The sequence below is a fragment of the Cavia porcellus genome, unplaced genomic scaffold (genome assembly GCF_034190915.1).
Source record: "Cavia porcellus strain 051 isolate PalLab524CR breed Dunkin Hartley unplaced genomic scaffold, mCavPor4.1 scaffold_7, whole genome shotgun sequence".
Classification (NCBI taxonomy): Eukaryota; Metazoa; Chordata; class Mammalia; order Rodentia; family Caviidae; genus Cavia; species Cavia porcellus.
The window spans coordinates 22,827,869-22,855,587 of NW_026947490.1; the positions used below are offsets into that span (position 1 = coordinate 22,827,869).

Sequence of the window (27,719 nt, forward strand, 5' to 3'; positions counted from 1 at the left end):
GCTAAATGCTAACTAACAGCAGACAAGGGCGGAGATAGAATCTAGAAAAGGAACGATCCTGGGCGCGATCTTGAGGAGGTGCGGGTATAAAATCCTCGGGCTGGCGGGACCAGATCCCTGGAGAAAGGAGGGGGCGTGGCCGAACTCCGGGAGAGGGTGTGGCCGCAGCCCCAGATCGGCTCCGAAGGGGGAGGGTAGGGGATAGGTTCAGTGACGTCAGCCAGTCCGAGAGGCCAGAGCTCGGTGAGGGGCCCGGGGCGCGGATCCCGAGAACCTGGTGAGGAAAGCTGAGCCCGGAGAGCCTTGCAGGGAGAGCGGTAACCGGCGGAAACTGACCCAGAGCCGCACCCCCCAAGCACCTGCTCGCCTGCTCAGCTGATCTGCTAGAGCGGGTTGGCTCGCAAGCCCCCGCCCGGGCCCAGCCCCCTCCCGGGCCCCCCATGGCCCGGGCCGCAGCCCTCCCGCCTTCGAGACTGTCCCCGACGCTGCCGCTGTTGTCACTGCTGCTACTGCAGCTACGAGAAACAGGTAGGAGACTGAGACCCTCCCAACCCTCGGCAGCACCCTTCTCTCCCCGCGTCCAGCTCCCCGGGCCCCGAGGCCTCTCTCGAGCCCCCTTGCAGGGTTGGGCCTATCGGCTTATACACAGACGCAACCCATCCTCCGATTGCCCGACCCCTGCTCTCGGCGTCCCTCCCGGGTCACACCCTGTACCCCACCCGCCCATCCTGCTCTGGACTTAGGAGGGGGCTTGGATCCTCGAGCCCAAGGAGTTAAATCTGAGGTCTGATGAGGCCTCCCGCCCCCATTCTCGCCCCGCCGATCCGTGGTACTGGACCCGTTCCTGGCTTGCTGCCGGCCCCAGGAATGTGGAGAATGTGCCTCCCCCAGGGGGAGGGTCGTGATGATGGCGAAGGAGACCCCGGACCCCGTGTTTCCTTTTTGCCAGGGTTGAGAGTCTGGACCCGGGAAAAACTAAGGGCAAGGGCCAGCCGTCGAAGTGTAGAAAAGGGCGGAGAGCTTGGATTTTGGGGTCCTGGGCGACTGAGGATGAGAGCTGGGGCGATCTGGAAGGAGGCGGCCTGAGCCTGGACCAGCCCTGGTCGGGAGTTTGCAGTCTTGAGACCACTAACTCCAAAAAGATGAGGGCCTAGTAGGGTCCTTGTACTGTCCAGAATCCCGGCTAGATAAAAGCTAAAGGGTGTTACTAACTGGAGTTGAGGTAGATTTGGGGACAGAAGGGGGTTCAATTTGTGAGTTCTAGATTGGATTGTGCACTGGGCCCTCCAACTCCTGGGTTCCTAGTGGGCTGGGGGCTGGAGGCTCCGCCTGGTGGGCTTCAGATTGAACCGGGTGGAGAAATCTCTTTTAAGAGCCTGACGCTCTTACAGACAGGAAGGGGCTTCCTTTGGCCTCCAGATACAATCAAGGGCTGGCCACTGTGCAGAGTCTGGGTGGGTCCAAGGCCGGGGGTGGCTGGAGACTGGAGCTGCCTCCTTGTCTTGGTGAGCAGTCAGGCCCTGGAAGTTTCCCAGGTATCGCCTTTGCCCAACGGGTGGGGCAGGCGGACAGGCCAGGAGCTCTCCTGTTCCTGGTTCCGGACTCCCAGTTTCGGGGACCTTATCTTTCCTCTTGTCCTGCCTTTGTCCTCAGAGCCGCTATGGGGGTGGAGCTGCTGAGCCAATCCGAACACCTTCTCTGCTCCCCCCTCCTCTGGGGTAGGGCCGCGGCCCGAGAGGAGGGAGAGGCTGAGAGGACACAGGTGAATGAGCAGGTACCGCCCTTGCAGGTGACAGAGTGTTCACAGCTAGAAACTCGAGGATGCTGGAGTTTCCCAAGGGTATGGCCAAGGAGGCACCCGTCTCTGACCTCAAGCTCCCCTAGTGTGTCTGAGTTTTTATTCCACCTCAGCCCCACACCATCGCCTGCCTCTTCTATTCCCTGACTCCCTTGTGTCAGCGAAGGACAGATGAGATCAGAACTACCTGGGGTGAACCCCAGACCTCAAGCCATGACTTGACCTGGCGCCGAGGCTCACAGAAAGTTTCTGATAGCCACAGGAAAGAGTTCCTCTTCCTGTTTCCATGCTGAGGACAAGGAAACAGAGGCTTAGGAAGGACAAACAACTTTTTTTTTTATCGGTACCGGGGATTGAACTCACAACTGCCTGCTTGCAAGGCAGGTGCTTATGCCACTGAACTAAATCCCCAGCCCCGGACAAACAACTTTTACAGGGTCCCATGGCCATCCCTGGGCAGCCGGATTCCAAGGCCTGCCCTCTGGATGCCAGCTCTTTGGAACCCTTGGCCGGGTGTGCCCACACGTGCCTCTGAGCCTCCATTTCCTCCTTTATAAAGCTGAGGTGACAGAGTCCCTTCCCTGAGGGACCCCTGGGAGGGTTCAGAGGTCCCATGATGCTTGGGGACACTGGGAAGGGGCTTTCCCTTCCCACCAACCTTATCCTTCTGCCTCTGCTTGCTACAGTCTCAAAAACCTTCGCTCTCTCCTCTTCCTCTCTTCCTTTCTTACCCTCTCTCTGTCCTCCTCTGGCTCCTCCTTCTCCTCCATCTCCCCATCTCTCTCTGCTTTCCCTGCCCCTCGGTCCTGTCCCCCTCTGTGACCCCTGGGAATGCAGTTGCCCCATCTGCACCCCCAGACAGCCCACCCCTGCTTCCTCCCAAGTTCTCTGCTCCTCCCTGCCAGCTCTGCAGCCCCACACAGCCCTGGCAGGGAAGGGGAGGAGGGGAGCGCAGGCTGAGCTGTCTCTTCTCGTTAGGGAAGGAGACTGAGCAGGAGAACTGCGGGGACAGGATCCACGGAGAGGACAGAGCCACAGCGATGGGGACAGAAGCCAACCAGGGGAGAGGGCAGGACCAGACCCAGGGACAAGAGTGATACCCAGCCACAGGGAGTGGGTGGAAAGACACTGGGGAGGGATGAGACTGGGGGAGGGAGGCAGGGAGAGACCAGAGTGAGGGAGGGACAGCCCGGGAGACAGAGGGACTTGGTGGTGCACAGGGAGCAGAGACCCAGGCCTAGAGAAGATGGGGTGCATTGACCCCTGGAGATCAGGATGCAGGGAGCCACAAGGCCAGCAGCATGTGAAGCGACAGGGAGCAGCAGACATGGTAGGAGCTGTTCGCTGTGGCCAGCTCCCCCGCCCCTGCCTAGGACGCTGTTACATTTTTAATGTCCCAGCAATGCTGAGAAATGGGGCAGGAGGGGGAGGGGAAGAAGGGACCCAGCGAGGTGGACCAGGCATCGAGAAAGTGTGTCAGGGATGTGGAGAGACAGAGGGCAGGCAGACCCCTGGTCAGACACAGAGACGCCCTGAGAGATGCAGCCCAGAGACACTGAGAGACCAGAGTCCCTGGAAATCACAGCCAGAGGCAGATGCTGGAGACAGGAGACCCAGCCCCGGACGAGAGGACAGGAGAAAATGGAAGCCTGGTGTGGTGGTGCACGCCTGTGACCCTGGCACTCTGAGAGGCTGAGGCAGGAGGATCTCACGTGCAAGTTCCAGCTCACCCTGAACGACTTAGGGAAACCTTCTCTCAAAATAAAAAAATCAGAAAAACTTTCCGGCTGGGTGTGTAGTTCAGTGTGAAGGCCCTGGGTTCAATCTTCAGTACGCTGATGAGGAAAGGGAATAAATGGAGGGGAAGGTAAGAGAAGAGGCCCAAGGGGAGACAGAAAATAAGAGAACCATTGGGGGCATGGTGTGTCTGTGGTTATGAGAAGGTTCCAGAACGGATTTCGGGGACAGCCCTGTGGCCGCACTAAAAGGCGCACAGCTGTCCCATGGGGTGGGTCTCCTGGTGTAGGGAGTACAGCGTGATAGAGCTGTTTGAACAGAGAGAGGCAGAGAGGCTGAAGCCGAGCCCTGGCCCCTGAAAACCAGCACAGGCCAGGGACTCCCGCAGACACCAAGACGAGGCCAAGCCCGGCCAGAGACCCCAGTGCTGAGGTGTTAACCCCCTCCGCAGGATGTGGGCGGGGTCTGCCCCCCAGCCGGGAAGAGCCGGTGCTGGAGATCTGCGAGAGTCACTCATGGCTGGGGGAGTGGGACTGAGCCCCGCTCTGGGGGGACAGGGTGGACTTGAAGGGACGGCTTGTGGCCATGCGTGGTGAAGGCCCAGAGGCAGGCAGAGAAATCCAGGCCCATGGTCATCCTGGCTGCTGCCGTTCACCCCAACACTGGCTTCGGAGTTCCGCTGCGGGGGTGGATGCTGTGATTAATGCAATTAATTAATTAACCAGATGGCTGAGGCAGCAGCTGAGGCCTGCGCTCCGGGCACGGCACGCAGGGCTTTAAGGGCCTCCTCAAGAGTCTCGCCACGCCCTGCCACGGCTGTACAGGCCGGGGGGTGGGGGGCCCAGGCAGGGCCCAAGGAGCCAGCCAGGCCAGAATCCTGGCCCGGATCAGCCGCCCCCCTCAGAGCCAGGGGTCCAGGCCCCAGATTCCAGCCCACTGCCCCGCGGCTCCACAAATCCCTGTCCCCCCACTCAGGCCCTCCTCCTCTCTGTCCCTGGCTGCTGAAGTTCTCCCCGGCCTTGCAGCCTTCCCCTCTGCCATGGTGGAAGCCTGCAGGCCCGCCCACAGGGGCAGGAAATGTGGTTGGGGACCTAGCTGACACCTCTGTAACACTGTCGCCAGTCTGACTTGTGCAGGGAAGCGGAGGGCAGCCAGAGTTGTCATAGCCACTGTCTCCTGGCGCGGTGCTGGCCTTGTCCCTGCCAAGGTCAGGAAGAGGCACCCGGCTGCATTCCCCTGGCCAGCTGACCTGCCCGCACCCCAGCTGGATACTCCCTCTCTCCTAACTATAACTTTCCATGGCTACCCAGTGCCCTCAGGACAAAGACTCGGTCTCAGCCCGTGCCACCTAGCATGCCAGGATTCCAGGTCCCCTCTCATTTGCTCGTTGTACCTATCTGTGAAGCTCTGACAGTGTGCAGCCTTGGCCGGGCTCTGGTGGAGCCAGACACAGTGGATTTCTATCTCTGCCCATAGGTCTGATGTGTTAGTGGGGGAGATAAACAGGATTCTAGACAACAGATGGTGGTCAGTGCCGTGGGGAAAAAGAGAACAAGATCCAGGGTCCTTGTTACTGTCCATATGGTGGTCAGGGAATGCGTCAGTGAGCAATAGGCCTGGAGGGAGGGAAGGGAGAAACAGCCAAGACTGGAGCAGGAGTATGAGCAGCAAGTGCAAAGGCCCTGAGGCAGGACTTGCACAGTATTTAATCAGTGGTGGGGAGGCAAGCCTGGGGGGAGACGAGGTAAGGAATAAGGTAGACAAAGGCAAACAGCTTATGTGGGCCATCAGGAAGTCACGCTTTGTCCTGATTGGGAGAGAGCTGCATCAGGGAAGAGCAGAGGGACGGGCTGTGCCATAGCTACACTGTGGAGACATCCCACTGCCATCTTCCTAGAGCAGAGTGGCCCCAGAGAGGAATCCCACATGGTCCCACGGTGGTATTTTGCAGATAGTGTTTCTTAATGGATTTGCACCGTGGGAAGAGAAGAACAGTCAGGATTACTCCAAGCTTTTGACCCCCCCTACTCTTCCTGAGACAAAAACGCCTTAAAAGTGGCCTCCCCCCACCCCCCTTCACCTGGCTGGAACTGTCCTGTTCATTCATTCAGAGCTGGAGACCCAGAAGGGGGCATCGGGTGAAGTCTTTCTTTTCTGGTGGCTGAGACAAAATTCCCAACACCCAGACGGAAAGGAGGAAGGTTTATTTGGCTCCCATTGAGTAGAGGCTTAGGTCCATGCTTAGCTGACTCCCCGGCAGGGCGTGAGGCAGAGGGGCATCACAGAGCGGAAACAGTCCCTGGCAGGCGGGCAGGTGAGAGCGCACACGCCCCCTTCCATCTCGTGCAGGCCGCCCACCTAGGGCGGGTGTAGCCTCACACTCTTAACCCCAGCATCACACACTCTAGACCCAGCCGCTTCTGAAAAAGCCCCACCTGTGGCCGCATGTGGCTTGTGTCCAGGGACATCTGGACACAACCCATAACAGGGAGGTTACAGCCAATGGGACCTAGAACAGCTTTCATTCGGTCCACACACACCGAGCGTCTGCCTTCGAAACTGCAAGAAGCTGTGGACAGGGATCCCTGCCCTGGGATGCGGTGTCCGAGGAGGACAAAGCATGCAGATGGCTGGGACAGGAAAGACAAGATGACCCACCCCAAGCGACAGATCTGCTTAAGGGATTTGCCCCAGGAAGTTAAGAGTGGCTCTGTGTGATTTCTGGCCACATCTTTGCAGGCCTCCTTGTCTGCAGTCCATTCTGTCCAGCTCACCCCTGCCCTCACACCTCCTTGGCTGAACTAAACTCCTCTCCATCTGAAGAGCCATCTATAGCGCCCCCTTGCCTCCCCTGCACCCCCAAGACACTGATCTCCTTCACCCAATGCTGCTTTGTTGTCTCTGCCGTGCTGACTCAGGCCCAAGGTGGCTTTTCTCAAGTGGCCTTCCCTTGAGGCAGCCTAAGGTGACAGGTCCCAGCACCTGAGGGGTCTCAAGAGAGCCCCAAAGGAGCCTCAGTATAGGAGGGAGGCCCCTCCTCAGCCTACCTGACTGAGTCCCAGGAGCCCCATATCCTGAGTTCTGTTATTTGGTTTTTGTGCCACTGGGGCTGGTGGCACATATCTGTAACCCCAGCACTCTAGGAAGCTGAGGCAGGAGAATCGCAAGTTCAAACCCAGCCTGGGTGACTTAGGAACTTAGGAAGACCCTGTCTGAAAATAAAAAAGGGCTGGGAATGTAGCTCAGTGTGAAGGCCCTGGGTTCAGTCCTCAGTACTAAAAAGATCAATAAATGGAACCCCCTTGTGCCCCAGCAAGTGCATGAAGAGCCAGCTGTGACCCCTCAGGCTTGAGCCACCATTCCGGGTCCTGCAAAGAGCGCAGGACGGGGATGGTCGGGGCCCGTGCACATGGAGGAAGCTGTGGTTGAGAAGCAGGTCACTCGGCTGGGAAGGGATGGAGCCAGGGGAGCCCTCATCCACCTGTCACTCATGATGCTCCACACCCAACTTCTTCCACTGCAGAGGGGGAGTCCCCATTTCCCAAGGTGGCTGTCATGTGATGCGTATGTGACTTGCTGTGTGTGTGTCACCTGGAGCTCTTCAGTCATGGCTTCCGCCCCAGTGCTCCGGGGTTGGTCCCTGTCCATGAGACTCCTTCTGCCTGGGACCCTCACCAGGGCCACCTGTTGGTGTCCCCCAGCTTTCTTTGTGCCAGGAGCCAGGATTGTGCATGCTTCTGCTGTTGGCTAGGCAGCAGCTGTCCCTGGAGATGGGGTGGCGGCCTGGGCCCTGCAGGAACTCACGACTCAGGGCCGAGCATCAAGGGCCACTTTAAATTACAGCAACCTAGTGGTGTGTGTTTAACAAGCTCTGATCTCCAGCTTCCTGGGGCCCCATTAGTGCTCTGCAAATATTCCTGAGCCCTCCTAACAACCCCAAGGACATAGAGCCCTATTATTATCCCCATTTTACAGCTGGGAAACTGAGGCACAGGGAGGGTGCGTGACTTGTAAGGTCACACAGCCCAGAATCCAAAGCCAGGATTCAAAACCACCAAGTCTGTGCCCATGGTCATTGTGCCATACTGTCTTACTCGGTCCGGAAAGTCTTCCTTGTTCTGGTTTTTGTAAGAAGTGAGGCAGTCTCTGGGGAGACAGCTCAGTGTGCAACACTTACCTGACACCCCGAGGCCTGGTGTTCCCCGCCCAGTGCTGCAGGAAGGAAGGGAAGGGAAGCGAAGAAGAGAAAGGAAAGCTGGGTGTGGGGGCACACGCCTGTAATCTCAGTGCCCAGGAGGCTGAGACAGGGGGAATCTCCAAGAGTTCAAGGCCAGCCTGGGCTACATAGTGAGGTCAAAGCCAGGATGAACTATCTATAGCCAGACTGTATCTCAAAGAAGAGTAAAGAGAAAGACCTGTGACATAAAATGGAGGAGCCAGTTGCTGAAGGTCATAGGTGATAGATACTAAGTGACATGAGAAGGCAGGATCTACAGAGACAGAGGTGGACCCCAAGTGACCTCTTAACGAGGGTGAGATTTCTTTCTCTTTTTTTTTGTCTTTGAGACAGGGTCTCACTATGCAGTTTGGACTGGCCTTGAGCTCACTTTGTAGCCCAGGCTGGTTTTGAATTTGCAAGGATCCTCCTGCCTCAGCCTCCCAAGGGCTGGCATTACAGGAGTGCACCACCACGCCCGGCTCTGGGAGTGAGATCTCTTACGGGGACACTAAAAGTGCCCTAAAACTGACTGGTGGGGAATGCACGACTCCGGAAGGAGACCAAAAGCCATCATGTTGAATGTGTTAAATGATCGGGGTGGTGAGGGTTTTGTTCTTGTGGAAGTGTTGGTGTGTATTGCAGTCGTGGGCTTCAGCTGTCTGTGCTCCAGCAGGAGGTATTCTGCATAACCACAACTTAATTTTCCATGCCTAAGAATATTACCAGTAATTCCGTAATAACATGTAATCTTGTTATGACTTTATGAAATAATTCCTGGCATGCAAGTCCTAAAATCCTTCAACTCTTCCAAGCAATAGCAAAGAGTGTCTCCCGCACCACCACCACTCCCAGTATTGGGGAAGAGCCCCAGACTTCTGCACTGAGCTACACCCCAGACCTTTTTTTTTTTTTTTAAAAAACAGAGTCTCAGTAAATTGGTAAATAGCTCAGGCTGGGTTCAAATGTGACCTTCCTTAGTGCTGAAATTGCAGGAATTCAGTAACCTAGTGATCTAACCCTCAGGGATCCTCAGGGTGGGTGGGAGGGAGACCAAGGGAAGATTAGGGTAGGGGCAGAACCTCTGAGGCGGGCAGGGGCTGAGGGTTGGTGTCCCTGGACAGAGAAGTGTGCCTCTGAAGGGACCCAAAAGGGGCCAGATAACCCCCAAAGGAGCTGGGGTGCTGATGGTGCTTGTCTGGAATTCCAGCTCCCTGGGAGGCAGAAGCAGGAAATTAGTTAGATTTGAGTCCAGTCTGGGGAATTTAGCAATATAGTGAGTGAGACCCTGCTTTGAAATAAAAAATACAGAAGGAGCTAGGGGTGCAGCTCCAGGCAGAGGCTCTCTGGATCTCTAGGGCTGAAGGAGAAGAGAAGGGATGAGAAGCAGCCTTTGTCCCAATAGCTGCATACAAGGAGTCCCCGGAGATTAGGGCCACCACCCAGAGCAGGAAGCCCCGCTCCTTCCCCCACACCTAGCCCTGTGGGTGTCTTCATCTGTATTCTTTATAATATCCTCTAGCATAAGCCAGTAAAGCCAGGTCCCTGAGTTCTGTGATCGGGTTAAACAAATTAAAGGAAATTGGGCACAGTAGCCTGTGCCTTTAGTCCCAGCTACTTGGGAGGCTGAGCCAGGAAGATCTCTCTCTCTCTCTCTCTCTCTCTCTCTCTCTCTCTCTCTCTGTACCAGGGATCAAACTCACAACCTTGCCATTGCCAGGCAGGCGGATATGCTGCTGAGCTAAGTCCCCAGCAAGAAGACCTCTTGAGCCCAGGAGCTCAGGACCAGCCTGGGTAACACAGGGACAGTCTCAAAAACACAGAGCCAGCTGTGGTGCTGCGTGCCTGTGATCCCAGCCCTTGGATGGCTGAGACAGGAGAATCTTTTGTGAGTTTGAGCCCAGCCTGGGCTGTATATAATGAGTTCACAGCCAGCCTGGTCTACGTAGCAAGGCACTATCTCTAAACCACCCGACTCCCAAAAACCAAACAACAACAGAAAGACGGCCAGGAGCCCTCGGCTATCACAGTGCTCTTGGGGACTGAGCCGTGTTCACGTAGCTGGGGTCACAGCAGAATGTGGGACTCGCCATAGAGGGGTGATGTTGCTCATGGGGGACCCTGGACTCTGCCTCTCTGTTCTCCCTGATTGTCCCCCAAATGGGCCTCCAGCTGGCTCTCCTGGCTTCAGATGCCGCTGTGAGGATGTGTCCCGGTCCTTGGCCCAGATCCCCCCACTGTCCCACCTGGCCCAGAGGCCTCCATCCCCCAGCCTCACCTTCCTCTCCCCTCAGGAGCCCAGGATATGCAGGTCCAAGTGGTCCCCGAGGTGCGGGGCCAGCTGGGTCACACCGCGGAGCTGCCGTGTCACCTGCTGCCACACACCCAGGACGTGAACGTCACGCAGGTGACCTGGCACCGCCTGAACGGAGTGTCAGTGGCCGCCTTCCACCCCAACTTCGGCACCCACTTCCCCAACCAGCAGGCCAGCCAGGAGCGGCTGGCCTTCGTCAGAGCCGGCCAGGGGGCCAAGGCCAACCTGTACGATGCCACGCTGGCCATCCGAGACCTGCGCCTGGAGGACGAGGGCAACTACACCTGCGAGTTCGCCACCTTCCCCAAGGGCACCCGCTCGGGGGTGACCCTGCTCCGAGTCATCGGTAAGCAGTGAGGCGCTTCTCAAGAGCACCCCTCCCCATGCACCTCTCCCCCTCCAGTCCCGGCAGCAAGGCTGGCTCTCCCTGTGACATCACTCAGTCAGTCAGCAGGTGTTCGTTAAGCACCTACTGTGTGCCAGGCGCATCTCTGGGTGCTGAGGGTACAGCTGGCAGCGATGCACAGTCAGCACGTTTTTCCCTAGGTGCTTTCCTGGGTTTTCAGGGTGATGCACTTAGACAGAGCTCCCTGCTCTCCTGGAGCTCATGCTCTAGTCGGGAGGCACCAGACCTGAGGACACAGATACTGTAAACACGAAACCGGGCATGGTTCCGCTGGCCTGTTATCCCACCACTCCTGAGAGGCTGAGGCGGGTGACTCCCAAGTTTGAGGTCATCCTGGGCAATTTAGTGAGACCCTGTCTTAAAATACAGAAGAAAGATAGGTGGGGGATTTAGCTCAGAGGCGTAAGTGCCTGCCTGGCAAGTGCAAGGTCGTGAGTTCAATCTTCCTTTTCAAAAAAAAACCAAAAGGAAAAGGGTATCGTGGGGTGTAGCTTAGTGAAAAGGTCCTGAGCTCAGTCTCCAATACAAAATTAAATAAATAAATAAATGTTTTTTAAAAAACAGAGTATAAATCAGGCAGTTCTAGGCTCTGCCAAAGTTGAGGGGGGCAGGTTGCAGTCCTAGCTATGGAGAATTGGTGATTCTTAAATAAAAACTAAATGGAGGGAGTGGAGCCCTATGGGTATGTAAGTGAAAAGAGATCCAGGCAGTGGGAAGGGTGCATGCAAAGGCCCTGTGGCGGAACACATCTGGAAGGAAGTAAAGAAGGAAGGAAGGGTGGGTACAGATGCTTGGGTAGGGCGGAGGAAATAGAGTAGATTCATGGATGATCATGGACCACCTCGTGGTCTGAGTGAAGACTGGGTTTTGTCCTGAGAATAGCAGGTTCCTAGGCAGTGAGGGGGAGATGAGTCGGCCTGAGGGATTGAGAAACGGGAGGTGGAAGCTGGGAAACCCTGGAGCAGGCAGGCAGCAGCTGAGAGAAATGGACGGATGTGGGGCTGGTGAACCTGGGATGCCAGGGGAGGCTCTGAGCGTCCTGGACATGGGCAGAGGGTGAGGTAGAGACAGGAGCCGGGAAGTGGGCACCAGCCCAGTGCCTTCCGGGGATGGACGGTGGCTGGTGGGTGGGGACAGCCTGGGCTCAGGGACCCTCAGGGAGGCTGAGGCAGAAAGATCACTGTGACTTTGAGGCCAGCCTGAACCGAATAGTGTGATGTTGTGTGAGAAACCAAAAATTAAAGATACAAACAGCTGCCGGGTGCCAGGCACTATGGGGACCGAGGGAAAGCAGCCTCTTCACCCAGATGCCCAGATGCCCAGGGATGTCCCCTGGAGGAAACGAGGCCTGGGCTGGCATTGGGACCCCACGGTGGGCGGGAGAGGGGATGGAGGCCGGTGTGGGGCAGCTCTGCAGGGTGGTGGGAGCACACACTGGCATCGGAGTGGGGTGGGGCAGGGGGCAGGCTCGAGGCAGCTGGGGACAGCCAGGGTGAGGGACGCTGAGGTCAGTCTGAGTTGGCGCTCTGTGGAGACCGCTTTTCCTCCTCTCCTCAGAGTATTGTTCTGTTTCCCAAAGGGGTTGCATGAAGGAGACAAAAATAAATGGCCATGTTGGGTCCTCATCCTGTGGATGGAGGGGACAGTGGCAGAATGGGGAGCACAGAGAGTGCCAGACCCGGGCCTGAGCCCAGACAGGTTGGCTTCTTCGATGCCTGTAACAGTCCCATGGGGTGGGGGCTTTGTTTTGTTTTGTTTTGCTTTGTTTTATTTGAGATGGGATCTTGCTGTGTAGCCCAGGCTGGTCTTAAACACACAGTGATCCTCCTGCCTCAGCCTCCCAGGATGCTGGGACTGCAGTCATACACAGGGTGGGACAGTTGTTGTCCCTCCTGATGCGCGGAAGCTGAGGTACAGAGTCTCAAAATAACTGAGCAGAGCCCCACAGTTGCCAAGCAGCAGAGCTGGGGTCTGAACCCAAATAGCAAAGCCTGCCTGTCCTGCTCCCCATGAAGGGTTTGTTGAGTGACTGCAGGGCAGGAGAAACGCGCCTCCCATTCTCCCCAGCCCGGCCCCAGAACCGTGCAGAAGCCCAGGAGGTCACACTCAGCTTGGATCCCGTCCCGGTGGCCCGCTGCGTCTCAACGGGGGGCCGCCCACCTGCGCAGATCACCTGGATCTCAGCCCTGGAGGGGCAGGCCAGAGACACCCAGGAGCCAGGGCCCCAGCAGGGCACCGTCACAGTCACCAGCCGCTACACTGTGGTGCCCCTGGGCCAAACGGACCGCGTCAAAATCACCTGCAGAGTGGATCATGAGAGCTTCCAGGAGCCAGAGCTGCTGCCTGTGATCCTCTCCGTGCGCTGTGAGTGTTCCAGGTGACCACGGCACCCATACTGCCCCCACTGCCCCCACACCTTGTTGGCACGGTTCCCCGGAGCCGAGCTCTGCCCTGCCTCCCTGCGTGCTGCATACACCGGCTCCCACGGGCAGCATCTCCACACCTCCCCTCTTCATCTATCCTTGTTTCACTGGGCTTCTGTCCCACATCCCCTTACAAGAGCCAATGTGCAGCAGGCATGGTGACGCATACCTGAAATCCCCTCACTGGGAGGCTGAGGCAGGAGGTCCTGAGTTCAAGCCCAACCTGGGCTACATATCGGGAGGTGTCTTAAAAACAAAACAAAAGAGCCCAGATGGCAACATTGTTTCCTAATTCTGCATCCAGTGACATCTTGCCGGCAACTTGACATCTGCAGGGGTTCCTAACCCCCGAGGAGAGTGGCAGACCCTGCCTGCCAGGCTCTTCCTCAGCCGACACTGCCTTTCCTGGACTGTCCTTGTCAGCTGCCCACCCTGGTACTGTGTTCACACTTTGCCCCTGGACCGGTCTGTACGGACTCCGCTACAGGCTCTGGGCTGTACTGGTTTTGGCCTCCCCGGTGTCTTCTAGGCCAGCTCCTCCAGGACTGCCTGTGACAACACCCCTTCTTGTCACCCCTGAGCCAACTCCCAGCACCGTTTGGTGTTTTGGATACTGGGCAGTGGACCAGTGAGCTACATCCCCAGCCCTGTTAATTTTTTTTATTTTGGGACCGTGTCTCATAAGGTTGCCTCTGCATTTGCCATCCCCCCGACTCAGCCTCCCAATTAGCAAGGACTCCACACCTGGCCTCCAGCACTCTTCACTGGGAGCCTGGCGGGTGTGAGGTGCCCTGGAACCCTGGGCCTAGCTCAGTGTCAGGCATCCTGTGCCTCATGTGATGTGCTGAGGCCCCAAGCTTGGTCTACACCGGCACCCTCAGACCATATTCACTTGGTGCGGTACATGGGCACTGGCTCCTGGAGCCCGGTCCATGCTGATTTCCTCCCAGACACTGGTTTGAAACCCTCTTTCCCATTTTCCCTTCTCTGTGCATGTCACAAACAACACGGGTCTCCACCTGCAGACACGTGCACATACCACCACTGCCTGTCCTGAGTGATGATGCCCCAACAGTGGGCCAGTGGCCAGGCATGGTGGTACATGCTTGTCATCCCAGTGCTCTGGGAGGCTGAAGCAGGAGCGTGGTGGTCCAACATCCCATACTGCAGAAACCGACATACAGAGGAGCTGTCTACACGGCTTTCCTGGACAGGGTCTGTACCCACCTCAGCACACAGTGCGCCCCAGACCGTTTCATCCCGTGTGTCTCTGGACACCCACATATTTTAGAATTCCTGTCCAGCTGCCGAGCTGTCCGTCCCTCGGAGATCATCCATCCCTGAGCCGCCTGTGTGTCCGTTTCCCCCAGACCCGCCCGAGGTTTCCATCTCTGGCTATGACGACAACTGGTACCTCGGCCGTAGCGAGGCCACCCTGAACTGTGATGTCCGCAGTAACCCAGAGCCCACAGGCTACGACTGGAGCACGTGAGTGCGGGGGACCAGGGCCAGGTCTGAGGGAAGGGCTGGGGCCAAGGGTCCTGGGCCTCAGGAAGGAGGAATGCAGGAATGGAGGTTTCAAGGCTCAAACTCTTTGCTGGGCCTGGGGGAGAAGGGACTTGGGCTAGGACCCCTGGTCTGAGGGAGGGGGCCAGGCCTGGACCCCCAGATCTGAGGGAGGAGGCTGGGCCTGGACCCTGGGCCTGAAGAGGTGGGCTGGCATCCAGGGTCTCCAGGGTGAGTCCAGGCCCTGGCATTCGGCTGCAAGCATATGGCATCGGACTGGCCTCTTTCCCCTGTGGACCCGGCTGACCTCTCTTCACCCACACCCAGGCCTTCAGGCATCTTCCCAGCCTCCGCAGTGGTCAAGGGCCCCCAGCTGTTTGTCTACTCAGTGGACCGACTGGTCAACACCACCTTCATCTGCACAGTCACCAATGCCGTGGGCACCGGCCGTGCCGAGCAGGTCATCTTGGTCCGAGGTAAGTCGGTTGGGGCCGAGTGTGCAGAACCCCACCTTCTCGCAGTTGTCCTCCCTGGTCTGGGGCTGTGCTGGGGACGGAGGGACTGTGACCACCTCACTGACCCAGAGGAGCATGGTGCCAGTGCTCGAGTGGCCCCAGGCTGGCCCTGGACTCTGGCACTCAGGGCAGGATAAGGGGATCAAGGCCCGTGCTGGGCACGCAGGGAGAATCTCAGGACACTAAATGACCTGCCCAGAGTCACGGGGCCTGAGAGACAGGACCCTCCAGCTCCCTGCACTCCACTCAGAAACCCAGGTGAGCCCCAAGTCACGGAGCGGGGAGAACAGGCAGGAACCAACTGGGCACGTGATAGAACCGGGGTCCAGCCCAAGCATGGGGCCCGGCCCCTGCTGGGAAGCAGCACTTTGACGGCCCGTGACACACAGCCCCTAGGCTGGGCACAATGAGCCCTGGGGTCAGAGCTGCAGCCACCAGGACCTGCAGAAACTCCAGGGCTGCGCGTCCTGTCACAGAGAAGCGTGGGAATCCAGACAGACTCTCGCCCAGTGTAACCCTACACACACAGGCTGTTGTCACCAAGACACACACCCAGGGGAGAGCAGCTCCGGCCAGGACACACAGAACAAAGCGGGAGACGCTGGGCAGAGCACAGGAGAGCCACACAGACCTAGAAAGAGCCATTCTCAGTGTAGGCTCCGAGGGCAACCTGCACACCCCCTGCATGCCCACGTGGGAGCACGGGCACCCCGAGTGGTGGCCCCAGCAGCCAGCCATGGGCTGGAGACCCAGCCACACCAGGACACAGGTCTCAGGACGCTGCTCCTCAGACCTAGGCACCTGCAACACAGAGGCACACACTGTCACTAAAGCGTGATCTGGGGCTCACACCAGGGCCTGCACAGGCCCACCACCTGTCTCTTCAGGGCGCCTCAGTATGCTGGGCCCCTGGGCCCTTGAACAGACGCAGATCTCGGGTCCCAAGCAGCAGCAGGCCTGGCAGGGTGACTGCAGGTGCTGCTGACCCGAATTCCTACTAAGAAACCTGTTTCCCAACTCAGCCCAGCGTGCAGGTGAAGACAGACAGTGGCCTTCCGTATCTGTGTGGGTGGACTCTTCCTTTGTTTTTCTTTCATGGGAGGGTCTAATTTGCAGTTTAGAGCGGTCTTGAACTCACTATGCCACTCCTGCCTCAGCCTCTCGAGTGCTAGGATTACAGGTGTGCACTCCCCACATGGGGACCAGCCCTTTTCCAGGATGGTATTTGTGTAGACCTCCACACAGCCCCTCCTGTAGACACTGTCATCTCCAGGTGACTTCCCAGATCTAATCTGGTGTAGATGCTGTGAGAATAGTATCTGCTTAGTAATAGCATATTAAGCATATTACTTAGCAAAACAATCTGGGCGTTTCTATACAGAAATACTCTACTTTAAAAATCCGTTTTATTTCAAAGAGAAATTTCAAAACACATCAATCAGGGGCAACAGTGGCCACACATTGCACATTGCTATCCCCAAATCACTCACCCAGAGCACAAGACATCTGTGTTCAGTTGTCCAAACAATACCAGCACCAATCTTTCTCTTTGATGAACTTACAGAAATGAGTAGTATAACTATCTTAACTATTTTTTATACATATATTTTTTGAGTTTCTCATACTACTAAGACAATACGATGTTTACACATGTATCTGATTTATTTCACTTATGAGTATGTTCTCAAGCTGCATCCATTTACCTATAAAAGTCTCCAGTTTATCCTTCTTTATAGCTGAGTAGTACTCCACTGTATAAAAGTACCGCATCTTTTTTACCCATTCCTCAGTTGATGGGCATTTAGGTTGTTTCCAAGATCTGGCTATTACAAATTGTGCTGCTATAAACATGGGTGCATATATATCACTGTGGTATGATGCTTTTCATTCTTTTGGGCAGATACCCAGAAGGGGAATAGCTGGGTTAAATGGGACCTCTAGTCCTAGTTTTTAAGGAATCTCCACACTGATTTCCACAGTGGTTGCACCAGTCTGCACCCCACGGACAGTGGAGAAGTGTTTTTTTCCCCCACAACCTGTCCAGCATGTGTTATTGCATGATTTCTTGATGGCAGCTGTTCTTTCTGAGGTGAGGTGGAATCTCACCCCAGAAATCTGTTTTAATTTGCATGTCTCGAATGACCAGTGATGTTGGACATTTTTTCACGTATTTATTTGCTGTTTGTATTTCTCTACCTGAGAAGTGTGTGTTTATCTCAGATACCTATTTTTGGATTGGGGTTGTAAATCTAGGAGGGCTGATTTGTTTGAGTTCCTTATGTGTCTCTGATAGTAATCCTTTGTCTAAGATGCAGCTGGCAGACATTTTCTCCCACATCATGGGTTACTTCTTCACTCTTACAGAATTGCTCTTGATCCTACAGAACATGGTTTATGTCCGCCCCCATTCCAGCCAAAACTTTCTGCCCTCTTTTTTTTTTTTTTTTTAATTTCAATGCTGTGTGAAAGTCACCAGATAGATCTTGCCAGCTCTGTAGGGCTGGAGGGGTGGCCCAGGGGCAGAGAGCTAAATCCTGGTCTGAATTTCTAATCCCAGCTGCTGGGCAAGGCTGAGGCAGGAGGATCACTAGAGTTCAGGAGCTCAAGGCCAGCCTGGGCAACATAGCAGGACCCTGTCTGCAGACAATATACATAAGAAAGAAAGCAGTGATCAGAAACAGAGGCCCTCAGGAGCAAGGACCCCAGCCCCTCCTGTGTGCAGGTGTGCAGGGTTGAACCCCCAGATCGGCCTGTCTTGCAGTGGTGGGGGAGGGGCGGTAAGAAGCGCCAGGCAGTGCTGGGGTCGCCTGCCCCTCCTGGCGTGCCCTGGCTTCCTCTCCGCCTCCCACTCGGCCGGCCGCTGTGGGGAAATCAGGGCAGGAGGCCCTTGAGGAGGCAGGGAAACACTGCCCTGCCCTGCCCTACACTTTGGGGGACCGCGCCCTTCTCCAAGCGTGGACCCTGCCAGCGGAAATCTGTGAGAACCCCGCCCCGCAGAGTGCACCCAGGGTGGGGATGCTGGTAGCCAAGGGGAGGAGTCCTGTTGGACTCACCTGAAGGATATTTCCCCACCATCGGAGGCATCTGAAGCCCGGCTGGCTTGGTATAACTCTAGCCGTTGGGGAGGCTGAAGCAGGAAGTTGCCACCTGAAGTCCAGCCTGGGCACTTTTTAGCAAGAACAAACTCAAAATACAAAAGTACTAAAGCTGTAGCTCGGTGAGAAGCTGGCCTCAATCCCCAGCTTAAGTGCAATGGCCTGGGTGTGGAGATGGCAGCCAGCACTTTCTGTTTTTTGTGTTTTGTTTTGTTTTGTTTTGTTTTGTTTTGTCTTTGGGTGCTGGAGATGGGAGCCAGGGGCTCGGGTGTGCCAGGCAGGCTCTGTGCCGAGCTCCAGCTACAGCGTAGCTGTCTGGGTTGTTGGAGGACCCTGCAGATCTCAGCGGCTGAGTCCCCCGCTCTATCTCCTCGCAATCTGTCACCTCCCTCGTGCTGTCACTAACCCCTGGTCCTATGTGCCTCGCCCCAGATTCGTACTCTTGACTTGTCTCTCTCTGTCTCTCTCTCTCTCCTCTCTCCTCAGACACCCCCCAGGCCTCTTCCCGAGACGTGGGTCCGCTGGTGTGGGGGGCCGTGGGCGGGGTGCTGCTGGTGTTGTTCCTCCTGGCTGGGGGGTCGGTGGCCTTCCTCCTGCTGAGGGGCAGGAGGAGGAGGAAGAGCCCTGGAGGAGGAGCAGGAGGAGGAGGCGGCGCTGGCCGTGATGGTGATAGGGCATCAAATGACGGGAAAACGCAGATGTTTGGGAACGGGGGCCCCGTGTTCTGGACGCCGACAGCACCTGGTCCCTTGAGGCCGGATGGCAAGGAGGAGGAGGAGGACGAGGAAGAGGAGGAAGAGGAGAAGCCCGAGGAAGGCCTCATGCTGCCTCCGCCCTCCTCGCTCAAGGATGACATGGAGTCGCACCTGGATGGCTCCCTCATCTCGAGACGGGCGGTCTACGTGTGACTCAGAGACAGGGACAGAGACACAGCCTCCTGCCCCAGCCGCAGCCCAGGAGGGCCGCAGACTGGTTGGACGGGTCTGTCCACCCGCCCCGGGCCCCTGCAGAGGCTGCCAAGCTGGATGTCACCTCCTGAGATTTTCAGATCTCGGACTGAGGGAGGTGGAGCCACACACTGGACCTCTCCGCCTCCAGGGCTGCATGGGAAGTGGGGAGCTCAGACAGACCGCTGCGAGGACCAGAGAGAACCCCGCAGGGACGCGCTTGTGGCCCCAGCCTGCCCCAGGCCCTGTGGCACTCAGGAGTTAATAAATGCCTTGAAAGAAAGCTTCAAGGTGTCCTGTAATACATCGGAGGCCCCTCCGGGTCCTGGGAAAGAATAGGCGGGATGGGGACCCTGGGTTATTGGCACCAGGAATGGGGTTGACGGCTCGGGCTTACAGGACTGGGGTGTCTGGCTCCAAGATGCAGTGGTCAGATCAGAGTCCTGGGTTCCCCAAGGGAAGCAAGGTACCCTGACTTAGGGTCCCTACCCCTAACACAGCAGCAGGCAGGGTCCTGCCTTCCCAGGAGGGCACAGACTGATCTCTGGAGACAGTGCAGGCCAGACCTCCTCTAGGTTGCTGAAGACCTCGGGAACTGGGGGCTTCTCACCTCGCTCTGTTCTTAGGTTGTGGGACAGACGTGGGTGCTGGGGACCCCGGGAGAATCCCCCCAACATGTGTCATCCAGGGCCCCAACCTCCCTTTGCCCCTTTGCTCCAAGCCCCAGGGGATTGTGGGTGATCTCAGGCACATCTTCACTGCAACCAGCCATGGAACAGAGGACCTGGCAGGCGGCTTAGGGAGAGGGAGGAACTGGCTGTGACCAACCCAAGCTGCTGGTCCTGAGCCTCCAGGGCCTCCTGGAACACAGGGAAGGCAGGGGGAGGCTTTGAGCTGCCTCAAGCAGAGAGGGCCTGCAGTACAGAGATGCCCGGGGACTTTCCTGTGATGGACCCCAGAGTCCCAGGGACTTAAGCAGCGCCAGGGGCCAAATCCCTGTATCTCTCCAGCTAGCCTGACTTACACAGACTCCGAGTAGAGCGGAACCAGCCGAGCTGGGAACACGATGGATCTAGCAGTGCCAGCCCTGTGCTGAGGCCACCACGACAGGAAGAGCCCTGTGGCATCTGGGATGACAGCGTGAGGACTGGGCACCGTGGCTCTGTGTGACCCCTACTTCTGAAGCCTCTGGAGAAAGGAAGGCGGCTGGGGCCCAAAGCGGAAGTGGGGTGCAGACAACCTCCTGGGAGCTTCCTGTCCTCATCTGGATGGCGTGGTGATATGGGGGCCACCTGGGGACTCTCGCAGCCCTGTGCTGCTTCTACCTGGCCCAATCCCGGGCCGGGAGGTGAGGCTGGGGACTTGTCCATGTGCGCAAGTCGGTCCCTAAGTGCCCCTGCTGACCTCCTTAGACATCCAGCAAAAACCTACTAGGAGTCTGGCCCAGGGCCACACAGTCAGGTGGAGAAGCTGTCAGGTAAACAGGTGACTGCTCCGTCGGGAGAGGCAGCTGGGAGAAGCAGAAATGGGAACTGCTGCAGAGGAGAGGCAGGGGCTGTGAGCATGCCACTCTCCAGGCCCTATCATCATGAGGGGCTCTGTTTCTCAGGCCAGAATCTCCACCCCTCCCCCAGTTCTCCACCTTTTAGCTAACCCTCCATCCCCTCCCTATATCTCCTGCCTTTTCACTCTGCCCTAGCCCCAGCGTTCCTTGCTGTTCCTTGCCAACCCCACGAGGCTGCCTCAGGACCCTTGCACCAGCTGTGCCCTCTGTCTGTGACACTCACCGCTGTCTTCCTCTCCTCCCTTTGGTCTCTGACCAAATGTCCCCGTGCAGCAAGCCCTGTCTATCTTTGGAGGTCTGCACTTGCTTGTCTCCCTCCCTACTCTGTTTTTATGCTTCATCAATGACACCCACCTGACAAGTCAGATGTCCCATATGTGTGTTTGCTATTGGCCTCCCCGCCCCCCAGAACCTAAGTTCCACGAGGGCGGAGATGGCATGGTCGGTTCACCACTCAGGCTTGCATGCTGTGCTCCTGGAGGATTCGTTGAATGGCAGAGGAGGTAGACAGGTGGGGGTGCCTTAGGGGCGGGGCTGGGAATGAGGAGCTTCCTGCTAAAGACCTCCTCACACTGTCCCTGTCCTTGCAGAGAGACCCAACACAGCAGGTGCGGGCGCCACCGGGGGCATCATCGGGGGCATCATTGCCACTGTCATTGCTACCGCGGTGGCCGTCACAGGCGTCCTCATCTGCCGGCAGCAGCAGAAGGAGCAGAGGCTGCAGGGGGCCGAGGAGGAGGAGGATGAGTGAGTGGTGGCTCCTGAGATGTGGCTGGGGAGGGCGGCAGAACTGGGGACCCTCCCTTGGCGGGGGTGGGTGGAGAGAGTCATGTGTGATGGCTGTGGGAATAACTAGGCAGAAACGGGGCGGGGAGGAGTGCTTTTCCCTCCCAGGGAAGGGCAGATGTGACAGCTCTGCCCTGGGACGCCATCGGAAGCCAGGCTCCTGGTCCTGCTGCTCACCCTTCCCCACAAGGTGGCCTCGTTCCCAGGCCAAGATGGCACCCGCCCTCCCATCGAGCTCCGAGTGTGTGAAGATGCCACGGGGCCACCCTGGCTTCACGCCTGCACCCCCAGGGGAGGAAGGAGAGGGGATGGTGGGGCGGTTGGCTCTCTGCAAAGAAACACTGAGAAGTTGGCCATTGCTTCCAATTCCCCTGCAGCCAGGACCTGAACACCTGGTTGTCCCAGCTGCAAAGTTTTTTGTTTATTTGGCTTTTTGAGGCCATGTAGCTCAGGGCAGCCCATCATACCTGGCGGGAAACGGAGTCTTCACGGCCCAGCTATAATCTGTGCCGTTACCAGAAGAAGGGAGACGGAATCCTGAGGGCTTCAGCCATAGCCCTCCGTAGAGCACTTATGCAGTAGACTTGGTGAGACACGGTTACAGTGTGACGTCAAGGACAAGGATTCAGAAATACCGGTCCTGGAAGTTAGGGACTCAATGATCAGACAAACATTTATCTACTTATTTATTTATTTCCAAATTCATTTTGAGAAAGATTTAAAAAAGAAACATAAAACAAAATTTCAAAACACATCAGTCGGGGCAACAGTGGTACACACATTGCACACTGTCATCCCCAAATCATTCACTCAGAGCACAGGACATCTGCCTTCAGTTGTTTGAATAGAACCAGCACAAATCTTTCTCCCCAATGAACTCAGAGAAATCAGTAGTATATCTTAACTACTTTTATATACAAATATATGTGTGCATATACATATTCATATGTTGTTTCTTTCAGCTTCTCACACTAGTGAGACGATATGTTTACATGTGTGTCTGATTTATTTCACTTATGGGTATAGGCTCAAGTTGCATCCATTTATCTATAAAAGTCTCCAGTTTATCCTTCTTTATGGCTGAGTAGTACTCCACTGTATAAAAATACCACATCTTTTTCATCCATTCCTCAGTCGATAGTCATTTGGGTTGTTTCCAAGATTTAGCTATCACAAATTGTGCTGCTATAAACTTGGGTGCACATATAACACTGTGGTATGTTTTTAACTATTCTAGGAAAATACCCAGAAGGTAAATGGGATCTCTACTGCTAGGTTTTTGAGAAATCTCCACCCTGATTTCCACAGTGTTTGCACCAGTCTCCAATCCCACCAACAGTGGAGAAGGGTTCATTTTCCCCCACAGCCTCTTTTGTTATTAGTTGATTTCTTGATAGTAGCCATTCTTTCTGGGGTGAGGTGGAATCTCATTGTGGTTTTAATTTGCATCTCTTGAATGACCATTTTTTTTCACATACTTATTTGCTGTTTGTATTTCTTCGTCTTCATCTGAGAAGTGTGTGTTCACCTCAGATGCCCATTTTTGGTTTTTTTGGTGTTTCTGGATTTGGGTCTTTAAATCTGGGAGGACTGATTTTTTTTTTTTTTTTTTTAGTTCTTTCTGTGTTCCTGATAGTAATCTTTTGTCTGAGGAATAGCTGCCAAACATTTGCTCCCACGTTGTGGGCTGTCTCTTCACTGACTTGGTGGCTTCTCTTGCTGTGCACAAGCTTTTCAGTTGGGTGAGATCCCAATTGTTGATTCTTTGTGATATTTCCTATGCATCAGATTTTGTTCATAAAGGCTTTGCCTACACTAATGTCTTTGAGAGTTTTACCTACTCTATCTTCTAGCAGATTTCATGTTTGTTTTATTTTAATATTAAGGTTTCTGATGCATTCCATATTTAGCTTAGTACATGGTGAAAGAGGTGGGTCTTAGGCATGTGTAGAGCCGCTTTTTCCAGCACCTTTTATTAAAGCGGCTATTTTTTTCCCAATGAATGTGTTTAGCATCTTTGTCGAAATAAGGTGACAGTGTGTCTGGAGTTGTTGCTATATCTTCTAATCTGTTCCACTGATCTTTAGATCTGTTTTTTGGTGTTTTTGTTTTGTCTTGTTTTTGCCAGTACCACATTTTTTTTTTTTAATCACAGTAGCTTTATAGCATAATTTCAAGTCAGGGATCATGATGCCCCCGTCTTTCTTTGTTGCCCAGGATTGCCTTTGCTATTCGAGGTCTCTTCTCATTCCAGATGAATTTTAGGATTGTTTTCTCTAGTTCTGTGAGCTATGCTGTTGGAATTTTGATTGGGATTGCGCTGACTCTGTATAACAGTTTTGGAAGTATGGCCATGTTCACTATATTGGCTCTTCTCCACAAGAGCATGGATATCTCTCCATTTTCTAATATCCTCTTCAATCTCCTTTATCAGAGTATCATAGTTTTCAATGTAGAGCTTTTATATCCTTTGTTAGATTGGTTCCTAGGTATTTCATTTTTTTTAAAGCTATCGTAAAAGGTATAAGTACCCTGATTTCTCTCTCAGTGAGCTTGTTATGTGTGTACAGGAAGACTATTGACTTTTGAGTGTGGATTTTGTCACCAGCTACATTACTGAATTTGCTTATTAAATCTGGAAGTCTTCTGGTGGAGTTTTTGGGGTCTTCTATGAGAAGTATCATGTCATCTGCAAATCATGATCAAGTTTATCTTCTTCCTTTCCTAACTTTACTCCTTGTGTTTGTTTTTCTTGTCTAATTACTCCTGCTAACGTTTGCAGGACTGGGTTGGATAAGAGTGGAGACAATGGACAGCCTTCAGACAAACATTTCAGAGAGCACAAGTGACAGTCAGGTGTGGCGGCACACACCTGCACTCCCAGGGCTGGGGACTAAATCCCACCTGGGCAATTTATCAAGGCCCTGTCTTGAAATGGAAAGGCTGGGATGCAGCTCAGTGCAGAGGCTGTTGGTTCAATCCCCAGTAAGAAAGGCAGGATGGAATGGACAGGAGAGGAGGGAAGAGAGAAGGACCCACACCATGTAAATATCATGGGAAAGATAGTTCGGGGCCCATTTTATAAGAGGAAACACGTTCAGAGAGCTGAAATCTCTTGCTAAAATTCACCCATTGAGTATTTTTATGTTTGCTTGTTATGTAGACAGATCTTTCTCAGATAACACCATGGAGGGAAGGAGTGGGGCACCCTCCTGGCCTGTCCCCGGGTGAATCAGTCTGTGTGTGCTGCAGGCTCCCACCTACAATCCCAGCTGCTCTGGAGGCCGAGGCAGGAGGACTGCAAGTTCAACAGCACAGGCAACTTGGCAACATCCTAGCTCCATTTTTAAAAAAATACAAATAAAAGCAGCTCAGTGGTAGAACACGTGGCCTAACGTGGGAGGCTCTGGTTTAATCGCAGTACCCGCCCCCCCCAGAAAAAGCTCCCCAAGTTATTCCCATGCACAGGAGGGTGTCAGCCTGCATGCTGCTGCTGTCTCCTGTGTGATCTGCCCAGTTCCAAGCCCCGGGGTCCCCAAGTGCAGGAAACAGCATGGGCCCAGTGTGGCCATGGATGCAGAGGGCGGCTAGGGAACTCTGAGAGGCCAGATGGTGCCCGTGACCCAGCCTGGAGGGATACAGAGGACAAGGGGGCTGAGTAAAGGCACAGTTATGTCCCTGGGAGCAGTGATCTCCGAGGGTACAGAATGAGGAACTGTGGCCTCAGTGGGGGACTGATGCAGTGCTACCCTCTTTTTTTTTTTTCTTTGTCTTTTTGAAACAAGGTACGGCTGTGCAGTTCAGGCTGGCCTTGAGCTCATTTGGTAGCCAAGGCTGGTCTTGAGCTTGCAACAATCCTCCTGCCTCAGCCTCCTGAGTGCTGGGATTACAGGTGTGCACCACCACGCCCTCCTCCCTGTTTGGAATTCACAGGCTCCCTCCGCATTCTTCGAGTGGGCTCTGGGCACTCTGTCTGGACAACTATAAGGCCTCACTCTGCCTTACAGAGCTCACAGCCAGCTCCGTAATGCAACGAAACAATTATAAACAGCAGCGTCTGAGGAGCTGGGATGACAGGGATTCCTGATTGCTTAGAGAATCTGGGGTGCTTCCTGGGAGAAGAGGGATGAGAAGGAGTTTGCCAAGCTGGAGGTGGAGCCACAGAATGGGAGAGCTAGACCTAGAGAGCAGCAGCTCCCTAATCCTGGGCAAGGCGGGAGGAAGTCTTGGGGTTCAGCCTCTGTTCCACATACCTCCTACCCCACAGCCTGGAAGGACCACCCTCCTACCAGCCACCCACTCCGAAGGTGAAGGCGAAGCTGGAGGAGCCAGAGATGGTGAGCCCTTCCTGAGCCCAAACCTAGGCTCCGTACCACCCGCAGGCCACGGTGGGAATGGGGGCTCGCAGGAGAGGCCCATGCAGGGGTCCTGATCTTCTCTCCCCTTCCTGCTGCAGCCTTCCCAGCTCTTCACTCTGGGAGCCTCGGAGCACAGCCCACTCAAGACCCCCTATTTCGATGCTGGCGTCTCCTGTACTGAGCAGGTAGGAGCTCAGAGGAATGGGGAGTGGGGCTGGGGCTGGAATCAGGGTTGAAGGGGCCAAGCCTCAGAGAACAAAGGTCAGCTCTCAAGGTCAGCTCTCAGAATACTGAGATGTGTTCAGAATTCAGGGCAGGAGACCAGGAACAGAGAGTCCAAGGACATTCAGTCAAAGCTGGTGGATCCCTGAAGATCAGTATAGCCGAGCTTGGAGCCTGGAGCTGGGAGGAGAGAACAGAGTCATATTGGAGATCTGGATACTCAGGCTGCGATGTCGCTGTGCAAGGGGCTGTTTAAGGTTCAAGGTTAAATAGCTGGAGTCAAGATTGAGATGGATAAAAGACCTGGGCGGAGATCAAGGGACAGAAGTGAGGCTCAGGAATGACGGGGTAAAGAACATGATCTGGGCTTTGGGTTAGAGCCAAGCTGTGTGATTGTCCCCAGTGCAGCACTGACTCAGGATGACAGGCTGAAGTTGGGCATGGGGAGGGGCCGGTCAGGGCTTCCAGCTCAAGAGCAGGTCCGGGCTGTGTCATACTCGGGACATGAGCTTGAGTTTCCCCCTCCTCTCCAGGAAATGCCTCGATACCATGAGTTGCCCACCTTGGAAGAGAGGCCAGGGCCTCTGCTGCTGGGGGCCACAAGCCTCGGGTCCCCCATTGGGATGCCCCTGGAGCCGTCCGGCATGGAAGGGGTTTCCCTGGATCTAGAAGATGAGGAAGAGGGAGAGACGGAGGAAAATTATCTGGACAAGATCAACCCCATCTACGACACCCTGTCCTATGACAGCCCCTCTGATTCCTACCAGGGCAAAGGCTTCATTGTATCCAGGGCCATGTATGTGTGAGGACTTTGGCCTCTCACCTGTCACCTCTGATCCCTTATATTTTTGCTAGGGACCTGGTGCCCTCTGTCGTCTGGCTAAGCCACTACCAGTTAACACATGGGCATTCATCTGTGACTTCTACTTTAATGGCTCCATCGAGACCTCTAACCCACGATCTCAGGCCCAAAGAAACTTGCCAAGACAGTGGAAGCCTGGTAACTTTATCTGACAAGGCAGGAGGTAGGAAAGATATTTCTACACAACCGCTGACCACAAAGACTCCTTTCTCAAACCGTGACCTTAGACTATAGATAGCACTCACTTCTGACTGGCCCACATCTCCACTCCTCCAGAAATCCCAAAGACTCCAGACCTCTGATTTGTCCTTAGGCAGTCAGTCCCAGCAGCTCTGCAAAGCACAGGCATTCAAGGGTTTTCTGCTGCTCAGACTTGAGCCCTCCAGGCAGCAGAGCCTCTTGGTCTCCTCCCCAATCTGCTCCCCACAGATGGAGGGAAAGGGATTCCTAGCCTTAGGCTGAGCTTTCCCATCTCCCCCCTCCTGCAGGCAGGAGTCTCAGGGCCCAAGCCCTTCCCTGAGCCCCACTACCCCAATTCCTATGTACAGAGCATGAGCTCCAGCCCAGTGCTCAAAGGAAAACTTCACGCGTGTGCCTTGGTCACCTAGCTGTGGGTGAAGAATTGGCTGTTACTTTTTTGGGGGAGGGTACTGGGAATCAAACTCAGGACCTCATGCTTGCCAAGCAGGCACTGTGCCACTGAGCCATATCCCTGATGCTGGTTGTTACACTGAAGACTACTGAATCCTTTGCTCTCTGCCCACTTGGATGAGACCTAACATCCTCCTCTGGGAAAAAAAAAAAAAAAAAAAAAAAGGCGGGTTACCTGGGTTGCGATTGGGGTCTATGATATTGTTTTGTAACCTAGACTTTCCTACAAAATGAGTTTATACTTTGACCAGATGTGAGTTTTCTGTGGGATGTGAAGAGGGTGCGGGTAGATGGGAAGGCACCGAATAGGGTTCCAGAG

General features: G+C 55.1%; 1 protein-coding gene across 2 annotated transcripts; it reads left to right on the forward strand.

Annotated features, from left to right (window-relative positions):
- On the forward strand, nucleotides 1–27,647 carry Nectin2 (nectin cell adhesion molecule 2). Of its 2 annotated transcripts, XM_003464567.5 has the most exons (9): nucleotides 1–528; nucleotides 10,046–10,411; nucleotides 12,539–12,835; nucleotides 14,265–14,382; nucleotides 14,728–14,876; nucleotides 21,112–21,268; nucleotides 25,575–25,644; nucleotides 25,764–25,850; nucleotides 26,421–27,647. In XM_003464567.5, exons 1-9 carry the CDS (start codon nucleotides 441–443, stop codon nucleotides 26,691–26,693), a joined length of 1,605 nt encoding a protein of 534 aa, XP_003464615.1. In that variant the 5' UTR covers nucleotides 1–440; the 3' UTR covers nucleotides 26,694–27,647. The 2 variants fall into 2 exon arrangements, with proteins under 2 accessions (XP_003464615.1, XP_003464616.1); XM_003464568.5 differs by lacking the exons at nucleotides 21,112–21,268; nucleotides 25,575–25,644; nucleotides 25,764–25,850; nucleotides 26,421–27,647 and adding an exon at nucleotides 18,497–19,240 and having other exon boundaries at nucleotides 30–528.
- The last annotated feature ends 72 nt before the right edge of the window (nucleotides 27,648–27,719 follow it).